This window comes from Antedon mediterranea, chromosome 8, assembly GCF_964355755.1.
Source record: "Antedon mediterranea chromosome 8, ecAntMedi1.1, whole genome shotgun sequence".
NCBI classification, from domain to species: domain Eukaryota; kingdom Metazoa; phylum Echinodermata; class Crinoidea; order Comatulida; family Antedonidae; genus Antedon; species Antedon mediterranea.
Window position 1 is genome coordinate 22,415,360 of NC_092677.1, and position 11,066 is coordinate 22,426,425.

An 11,066-nucleotide genomic window follows, 5' to 3' on the forward strand; every position below is an offset into this window, starting at 1 on the left:
ATAGCCCTATAGAGAAAAAAAAATTTGAGGGTATGGTTACACTAAACAACTTAACGATCCACCCCGCCGTCAAAACCTGGTTACGGCGCTGTTTCAGTCTTCTAACCGGAAAAATTACTACCTTTGCCAGGTGCGGATCCGATGTTAGATTGGGTTTTCACATGTTCAAATGTCACCTGTGTTTTTAACGGTGGAAAATGTACGATCATTTTGCTGATTGCTGTGCAATAAATGGGAGTGTTATTTCCAGGCCAACTACTACTAGCCTAGTTGGAGGCGCCATTTATCATGAATTTTATGTGCGGGAGTACCATTTCCCACCATGGGGGGGCTGTGGCTCAAGTACTTGGTGTCTGGAAGGATCAGCCCCTCTTTGCCCCCCCTGACAAGACCCCCTTGTTACGCGGCTGAGGGGTTGTTAAGGTTTGTTATAAAGTAATAGTAAAGTAATCAAACTTGCCACTACTAATTACAGTATTTAATTTTTCGACAACAAGCAGTATTCAACTTCTTTGACAGAAAATGTCAGAAAAATGGAATACAAACTTTGAATGCAAATGGGAGAACTATTAAATCTTTTACTTTGCCTTCATTAATAAATAAAAATTGCGTTTTAAGACAAAAGAAGCAAACAGTAGTGGAATAATCGGTAGTTAAAGAAAACATCTTAAAGAGCAAATTTGCAACATTTTTGTAACGCTCTGCACTTGCAAAGAAAGAGAGGGGTGAATTACATTCAGTCCAAAATTAACATGCTGTGCCTACATGTATGGTGGAAGTATTTTGACGGCACCAACTATTACATTTTCTGTATGCACTTTGGATAGGAAACTCTGATCCAACTCCATATTTAGGATGGGGTCGAATTATTAAACCCCAGACTCATTACAGACTTAAGAATCTCTAAATATATATGAGATTGCAGTTATAAATAGATGCAGTTGCAGAAAATTAACTGGAATGTTCTAGTGCATGTTGTGTGTGAAGGGTGTTCGAATAAGATACCCATGATCTTAACCTGGATGTGTTAAATGTTCTACTACTACTTTCCTACGATTTTTATATTTTTCCCTTAGAATATAAAGTTTAATATCACATTTATATCTACTCGCAATGCACTTAAAATCAACCGTTAAGGAGATACAGAGCTTCAAAATGGTAAAGTAAATAGTGGCCATTTTTAATTTATGCAAATTAACCCACTTCCTGGTGTCCGATTTTGATAAACTTTGGAAATGATGTTAATTTAAACAAGGAGAATGTTAAGAAACTTTTTTTCCTACAGTTCCTAAATTGTTCACATAGTATAATGTCATTTTAGCAGATATATGATGTCAAAACTACAGTACCATATGACGTCACAACTAACATATGACGTCATAGGTACGTCTATGTGAATTTAAATATGCTAATTAGAATGTTTAATATCACATTTATATCTACTCGTAATGCACTTAGGTGGTCTAAATCCAACCGTTGAGGAGATATGGGGCGTTAAAATAGCAAATGGCGGCTATTTTGGATTTATGCTAATTAACCCACTTCCCGATGTCCGATTTTGGTAAACTTTGGATATGATGTTTATTTGAACCATATTTACCAGACAACAATTTGTTCTAGGTTCACCCTATTTTTTACTTATCTTTACTGGACTAAGGAGTAGTACTTTATAAATCGCACCTTTTACTCAATAGTGTCCAGAGGGAGGAGGAGGAGGAGAAAATGAGTGAGTCTATAGACTCGGGTACCCCGAGTAAAAAATGCAAATATGATCACTAAATACAAAGTTATTAGGGATAATGTAACCCCTTGCCATATAATTGTTAATAGTAAATTAATATTAACAGACATAATGTCCTCATAAATTCACAGAATATTTGTTTAACTTTAATTTTCTTGTTCACTGTGTCTATAGGTTTGGGAAAACATTAACATAAGATCTCATATATTTTTATGTTTAAAATTGAAATCTTTTTTTTTTATTAAAGATTGTTGACCTTTGACCTCTAAAAGACATCAATAGATGTTGGATTCATTTTTTTAAAAGCATATTAACTTCAATTTTCTTGTTTATTGGGTCTATATGTTCATGAAAACATAAGTTTGCATAACATCTATTGTATTTTTTGTGTTAAAAACTGAAAGTTATAAGTTAGTATTAGAAAAAAAATCATTTTTTATTAAAGTTCAATGACCTTCTGACATTTAATGGCATCAATAATTGTTGGATTTACTTTAAAAAATATATTACACCTAAGCAGTCTATACACTACAAACATGATACCAAGAAAATGCAAATCTTTTCATTAAATTATTAGCAAAAGTGTTACCCCTACCCCAAAATGTTGTGTTGCATATTTTCCGTAGGCGGCGTTTAATAATCCTCAAAAATGACTATTAAGCTGTACAATTGACATTGCTATCATGGATTTCTGAAAAGTAGACATAAAAAGCTTTACCAAAAATGTATGCTAGCATTTGCCACCAATTTGATACTTTCGCAAAAACACTGGACCTGACTAATCATTTATGCTTGTTAATACCGAATCTAACAAATTGATGGTGTTGTGAAATAAGGTGACAAATGTTTCACAGAAGGCCTGCTATGAAAGGAAGGGGTGTGCGTTTATTTGAGGGAGCTGTTTATTTTGGCCAGGCGTTAATTTTTTTGGTGTGCAATATGGTAAAATGTATAATCAAAAGAATACAGTACCGCTAGATATGAACAAAAACACAATTAATATCAAGAAGTTATCAAATGCAGTAAAAATTGTATCGAAATGGAAATGTGTTATACAATATTGTGTATAATATGCATAATGGTAGGGCGTTTATTTGAGAAAATAAATAAACGCCAGGGAGGTGTTTATTCCAAATGATGTTCTATAGGAATGTTTATTTAAACCGGGGCATTTATTCAAATAAATACGATAAGTGGCAATTAATTCAATTCATTACTTAAATTTGTTTCTTTTGAAATATTTGTAATATTCTTATGTATGTTTTTATAATTTTTATTTCAAAACTACTTTATAATAATAATAAATGAGGCCTGGCATCACAAAAGCGGCGTAGAGTCGCAACCCAAACTTTTGAGATATTTAGCCTTGAAGTTCAGAATGTAAAAAACGGCCTAACCTATCCATTTAAAAATTTTAATAAAAAACGATAAAACACTTATCTTCAACATCAAACTCTTGTTCATGAAAAAATATCAAAAGTATGTGTATTTTGCAATTGTTTAAAGTCGTTTCCATTGAAAATCATTAGGAAATTGTATTTTTGTTCACTCAACCGTTAACCCGGTTGTTTGGTACTGTACCTATCTGTTCGAAAATATATCAGCTACCATAATTTTTAACAACCTAAGTGATTTTATTAAATCTATAGAGATAATTTACGCTCTCTGATTGCCTGATGCTTTTGTTTACGATGAAACAGCATGGCTTCCACCGTAGTTTCTCAAATGAACGTTTCAACATTTTGTGAATATTTAGGAATTTATTTTATATTATCTTTTGTGATATATTTTCGACTAGTTTGCCGTTATTGAGAAGAAAATAGTGAGTTTTGACAGAGAGTCTTGTCGCGTTGATCGGTGGGCTAGACCAGGCCCAGCTAATCGGCGTCGCTACTTCATTGTTGATTTTCTCAAAATGAATGTTTCCTGAGCTAGAAAGTGACTCGTATGTTTTCTTTAATAACTCTTCATATAATAAACCATTTTTAATAAACAACAGCTCATTTCAAAGCCTATTAATATAGATTACGAATATATAAAAATCTAAAAAATTATTATTTCCGACACTACACCAATTTTGTGACTTTGATCAAAACGCTTAACATAATTTTTTAGATATAAAAATAGAGATCTCAATGAATCAAATGACATAGGAAATATATAAATATATAAAAAATCCACTCATCAACTACTGTTTTATAGGCCCAATAATATATCACTAAACACAGTAAAACATTTACGATTTAATACTTTTTTAAAACTGTCCCTGTTATAGTTGATTGAAATAGTGAAGTACATTTAACGATACACCACTACGACGTTTATATTTTTTATAATTATTAATTAATACAAACGTTGAGAAGCAACTGTCAGTAATAAAGTTTTTATTTGTATATTATGTGTTTATATATCCAGCAGTAGAGCCTACCCACAGCAGTAATAAATGTTCTGTGTATATGTGTTTAAATATCTAACAGTAACCACATTCACAGTAAGAAAATTTCGATTCAACTGGCGACCAAAATGGTTAATGTGTATTTACATTATTAGGGAGGTTTCGCAACCATACGAATACGATAATGAAAACGGATACATCACACATTTGTGAAACTTTTGAGCTGATCCCCATTTCATATTCGTAAGGCGTATTCGTGTTGACGAATATCACCAGTCATATTCGTAACTACAAAACGAGTATAGTTTTTGATCTATTTTGCACATTTTGCATTTGAATCAGGAATGATTCATGATTATAATATAATTATACTTTTATTGAAAGTAATTTACTAAAGTAATTTACTAAAATGCCAGGTTAATTTTGATAAATAGCAGTTTTTAAATTCCTCACTCGCTTTGATGTTACGCTAAGCCTAGGCAGCTGGCCAAGCACCAAGCAACACGTACCTGCGCTTCGCTCAAATATTTCGTTGCCATGCGAAACAGATTTTTACGTATCCCTATTGTCAAAGTATTGCAATACTATATCTCAGTTTGAAGTTCTCCAAGGGCCCATAAATTTACCTACTTGTGTTAAACCAAGGGCTCATAAATTTACCTACAAACTAGTATAGGAGTCTGAGAGATTGGAATGTTCCATTCATCGCAAACCAATACACTTGTATAAACGTATATTAAATTTATCAAAATAGTATTTTTTAAAGAAAGTCTTCTTGTTGAGCTGTTCAACCGGTTTTCAGCTATTAAAAACAATTATCGTAGGAGGAGAAGGAAAATGCAAAGCATCCTCGCATTATTGTGTGCAGGTTTGTTTTCAAGAGGACATCCATTAGACAGTGTATACCACGACCGGAAAACACTCTATTTGGGGCAAATCGTTAACCTAAATTCGTTTTAATTGTCAATAACTAATTTTCTAACTCAATTTAATTAGGTGGTTAAAATCAGTACCGAGATTCTAACCATCGATCGAGTAAACATTCTAGAAATAACGCGCAATTTACCAAAGTTTGCCATTGCGTAAATTTATATATAGATACGGTACTGTACATTTTCCAGATCATGTCTTAATTAACTGCAATACAGAAATGAATGTGAAACATAGCTAACAAATTTAAAAATGATTTTTTTTTGTTTTAGGCCAAGTATTTAAGTCAATATCCAAGGAAGCAACCAAGTTATCTGTACTTTTTTCAAAGCCGCCTGTTCCTACTGTAGAAGAATGCCAATCAATGCTAAATTCCCTAGAAATGAATGCTGTTGCACTCATATCAGTTTTCTATGGATTACCAAAGAATAGAGGTAGAAACTGACTGAATATTTATTATTCCTATAATTACTTTACACTATAAAAATTAAAGTAAACTGTAAAATGGTGGTTTATTTTACTTTATTTAATATCAACTTTATCAATTGTCTACGCTAAGTAGTTTAAATTAAAACTTAACATAATTTTTTATTTTGTATCTGGATTTGGAAGGATTCGATTTCATAAATTGTATAACAATATGGTGCTTGCTTTTGCTAGCGAACAAACCATACAAATCTATTGACACTTTAAACAAAATCTTTTTTCAGGAATTGTTCTTAGAAAGTCTACTAAACAGGCTGTTGTTAATATTGTAGAAGCTGTACAATTATTAGTTTCTAAGATTAAAACTAACCAATATCAATCGTAAGTATACCAAACTGAATATGTTGATTACCTCTAACTAAAGAAAACAAAATTAAATCCAATATGAATCAAGTGAATGATAGAAAGAAGGACAAAGCCCATAGTCAAGGTTTAAACAAATCTCATTTTAGGCTTTTCAAACAGCAGCCAAATAGACTGGAAAAACCTAGCTCATAATGATTTTTACTCCTTTTGTGGAAAAAATGGCGCGGCACTCGGACGCTAAAACTATAAATGTACACAATTGCTAAAATTGTACATTTTGACAAACTTTTAGGATTTTAATAGAAACTTACAACTATAACTATAACTAGTTAGGCTATCGCGCAACGCATCGTAACAAGCACATGCTATTTATTAGGCTTAGTCTATAGTAGGCTGTACCATTTTAAAATTCAGATGGCCATATGATGACATCATAACATATTTATGATCTAAATTTCACATGAATTCATATCTACAACTCATTGCGTTTTATAATAAGTTAAAAAAATAGGGGGTAACCAGCCATCCTGAAGAGCTGTAATTGATTCAAAATAGGCATATTTTTACACAAATTTGCATAAAATTAACCATTTTCAGGTTTGACGTGCACGTGTGTCATTGTTTTACATTCATAATTCATCAAATATGAAAGAAATGTATCACAAAAATATATAGAACAATAATCAAGCGCTAAAACGGGCTTTCTAGGCTGCATACGTGCTAATTGCTCAAAAGCGCGCGCGCAATGCAATTCTTTTTTAAAAAAGTGAAATGCTTAAAATGTCCTGAAACGTGTAGAAAGTTGATTAGAAATTGATTTTGAGCATTTTTCACTTTAAAAGCGCGCGTACGCTCGATTTGACTAAGGTTAAAAATGTTGCTGATGATACAGAAAGATGACCCTTGACATGAAGCATAAGTGTGTCAAGTAGTATTTAAAAATATGTATTGATTTTAAATTTATAGTCAATTTAAAAATTTCAGAAAATCGCGCGTAGTTACGCTATGCGACCATATTTTCATTAAACCAAAGTTTGTTGCACAACTACATATATACGTGCATCTGCTGGCAAAGTTACAACATAAATGCTACCACTGTTTTTGAGATCTGCTGCAGACAAAAAATGAGCAGAAAAAATATTAAATCTTTGACAATAACAATAGGCTATTGCTCTACAGAGACAGAGAGCGATAGCCTAATAATAATTTAAATTTATACCTACTGTAGAAGCCATATCCAAGTACAGTGACCATTTTTTTTTGGTTTAACTATAAGAGTTAAAAACCAAATATTAAAATAATATTTTGGGTTACATTTACACTTTCTAAATAATTTTGGTGTAGATTTTATAGACCTTTGACCTTATAATGTACTTTAAAGTAAATTTAAAGTAATTAGTATTAATAATGTAATATTAGTTTATTAAATTGTATAAAAACATGTTTGAGTTGTATTCATAACCCACTGAAAATTCATGAAAGAGAATATTATTATTCTCTTTCAGGAATTTCCAGAGTCTTTAAAAGCTACTACCTATCAACTCAAGGCGTCATGTCAAAATTTTTAAAAACGATGACTATGTGTTAAACGCGTATTCTATTGCGCTATAAACTTGACCGTGATGTGATGTGAAAAACATGAATATGCACAGCTCATATATAGCTCCACCTCCCTCCCAGTGCATGTTTGCAAAATATTGCTGAATATTTGCATAAACGCGATTAACCATAACGATAATAACTCGTTTTCTTCGTTACACACGTTTTATTCGCTTAAAAAAAAATAATGCACCTGTGACGTCACAGCAATTTACGGCAACGGCTGTGCGGCGATATCCTTAATCTCGCGATGGTTCTGAAATCATATGTACATCCCTAATACGTTGTTAAAATATGGTCCTCGGTCAAGTTGTCCTTTAAAGTATAATTTAATTATACAGCTAAGCCAGCTCAGACCTCCGACCAAAAGCTAGGCCCCAAGAGCTTGGCTGTCGCAGTAGCCAATCACTCCGATCCCCCGGTCACCACTCATTCCCGCCGCAATTTATACCAAACTACTAAACAAAAAATGCTTTTTTATTGTATACAGTCCTTAATAATATTGGATGGTTAGAATTTAATCCCTCCTACATGGTAGTTATGTTTATGATAAAACAAAATGCAATAAAAATGAGGTAAATGCCACCGAGCGAATTATTCATTAGCCTTATAGTTAGTCTTGAAGGTTTTTCAATCATAATACATTACAACCTCACTTTTAATTAATATTTTAACTACTCCCTGTAATGCAAAATTACTGTAACAATACAAACTGCTTTAACTCTTGGACGACATCTATATCTATAAAGTAACAAAAACTTAATTATTTACTAGTTTAAGTTAAAGTGCTAAGCGATATATCCCCAGTATAAAAGTAAAATTAAAAGGATTCTATTTTCTATACTGTATAGATTTCACTTCTATAGCTTTTATTCATTGAATTAACTAATTTTAATGTAAGATGATCACTGATGATTTTGTTGTTCTTATTGATCATGATTACCCAAGTTAAAATTGCAACATTTTATTTGCACACTGTAGGTGCTAGTCTGGGCTCCAGACGGAGTTTTGTAAAAATATAAATATTTTTGCACATATGGCGTTTCATACGTGTATTACTTGAGTTTGGATACTCCGTCTGGGGAAACACGCATAAGTCACGTGGTTTGACACCAAGAATTCTTGGTGCATAAATTATCCAGTTGACTAGTTTCAGCCGCATGCCATTGGCTACTCACTCGTACGTCGTTTTAATATTCATATTTCAGAATTTCAAAGACTCAACGTCTAAGACGATGCGCATGCGCTATGTTACGTTTAGACAATGTGTACTTGGGTACATTGATGAAAGTTTCTGAAGGCTAAAAATGATTTTATATGCCTAGTAGTCTGGTAAACATTTGATGAGATTTTTCCCAAGAACATGAAAACTCGTCGTGATATGATAGGCTAGCTTATCCGCCAAATCAAACATTGAATGGATCATTTATTATGCGGAGAAAATTTGATTTAATTCCCACCCAGACCCTGTCCTGTTCTGTGTGGTGGTGTAGCCCTGTTGTGTGCCGGACGTCGGTGGTGGTATGTACCTTATTGGCGTTTTATTTGGAAGGTCATACGTACGAGTTGAGTAGCCCTACGAACCCGCCTACGAAGGAGGCCTAGGCCAGAACAATTAATAAACAAAACAACTTGGCAACACGATTTTATATTTCAACAGTTGTTCAGTCTCGATCGTACATTCAGCACACTGTACGTACGTACTCTATCTTTTTCATTTTGAAACAAAATGATCATTGGTTGATTCGAAATCCATATTTACATACCGCCCGCCCCATATAGCCAAATACGGTATGATAACCTACGTCATTCTTATCGGATGTTTGCGGTTTGCAAATCGATTTCTATACGTGTTTCACAAGTCTGTATTTTCAGACAAAAATCGCGGTCGAAATAAAAACAAATAAATTAAAAAAAGACAATAAATACAGACTTGGGGCAAGTCTATGTAGGTGCTAGACTGAGTAAAGAATTTTTATGAAGTGCCATTCACAGGAATTTACCTTGAATCTTCGAGACTTGGAGAACTGTGCTCATTTGTCCCTGGACTTGCCCCAAGTCTGTATTGTCTTTTTTTTATTTATTTGTTTTTATTTCGACCGCGATTTTTGTCTGAAAATACACATGAAACACGTATAGAAATCGATTTGTAGACCGCAAACATCCGATAAGAATGACATAGGTTATCATACCGTATTTGGCTATATGGGGCGGGCGGTATGTAAATATGGATTTTGAATCAACCAATGATCATTTTGTTTCAAAATGAAAAATATCGAGTACGTACAGTGCTGAATGTACGATCGAGACTGTTGAAAAATAAAATCGTTTAATTAATTGTTTAGTCCTTAGCCTAGGCCTCCTTCGTAGGTCCTACTCAACTCGCACATATAACCTGCCAAATAAAACGCCAATAAGGTAGGCCTACATACACAACAGGATTCACACACAACAGGGCTACACCACTACACAGAACAGGACAGGGTCTTGGTGGGAATTAAATCAAATTATCTCCGCGTAATAAATGATCCATTTAATGTTTGATTTGCGGAGAAGCTAGCCTATCTTATCAAGACGAGTTTTCATGTTCTTGGGAAAAATCCCATCAAATGTTTACCAGACTACTTGGCATATAAAATCATTTCTAGCCTTCAGAAACTTTCATCAATGTACCCAAGTACACATTGTCTAAACGTAACATAGCGCATGCACACCATCAGTTGTTGAGTCTTTGAAATTCTGAAATATGAATATTAAAACGGTGTACGAGTAACCAATCGCATGCAGCTGAAACTAGTCAACCGGATAATCGTATGCACCAAGAATTCTTGGTGTCCAACCACGTGACTTGTGCGTGTTTCCCCAGACGGAGTATCCAAAATCAAGTAGTATACGTATGAAACACCATATGTGCCAAAATATTTATCTTTTTCCTAATAATAATATTAAGACAAAACTCCGTCTGGAACCCAGACTAATTTGTCCCTCAAACATTGTAGCATCCTCTTCCAACTTATACCTTCTCAATACCCGCTTTAAACTTATTGACAGAACCCCGATAAACAACTTCACTAGGAAGGGAGTTCCAATCATTCACAATGCGAGAAGCAAAAGATTTCTTCCTTACAATTAAATTTGTTTTAGATTTATATACTTTGAATGGATGACCTCTAGTCTTAGAATATTCAGATCTCTTAAATAATCTATCAGGATCCAAAGAATCAATACCATGAACAATCTTATAGGTCTGAATAACATAACATCTACTTTTTTTCCTAAATAATAGTGTGGGTATATTTAAAGCCCTAAACTACATATTCTTTATTTTTTTAAATTTACTACATCTCTGCTGGACCTTCTCTAGTAAATCTGAGTCTTTCTTATATCTAGGGTTTCAAACCCAGCTACCATATTCAATAACTGGTCGAATCATAGACTTATATAAATGTATATATCTCGCGCTTTTAAGATATTTAAATGATCTTTTGATCAGACTTAATCTTCTATTAGCTGCTCTCGCAACTTTAACAGAATGAGCTGAGAAATCCAGTTTCCAATAAAAAAAAATACCAAGGTTCGATTCTACATTAACCTCTGCAATTTCAACTT

At 33.2% G+C, this 11,066-nt stretch overlaps 1 protein-coding gene across 3 annotated transcripts in view; it reads left to right on the forward strand.

Annotated features, from left to right (window-relative positions):
- LOC140056536 (cyclin-D1-binding protein 1 homolog) overlaps positions 1-11,066 on the forward strand; it is a 61,538-nt gene that overhangs the window by 33,887 nt on the left and 16,585 nt on the right. For all 3 annotated transcript variants that reach the window (XM_072101935.1, XM_072101936.1, XM_072101938.1), the window contains exons 3-4: positions 5,339-5,500; positions 5,777-5,873. In XM_072101935.1, the coding sequence (XP_071958036.1) occupies positions 5,339-5,500; positions 5,777-5,873 (259 nt within the window). The remainder of the gene's footprint in view (positions 1-5,338; positions 5,501-5,776; positions 5,874-11,066) is intronic.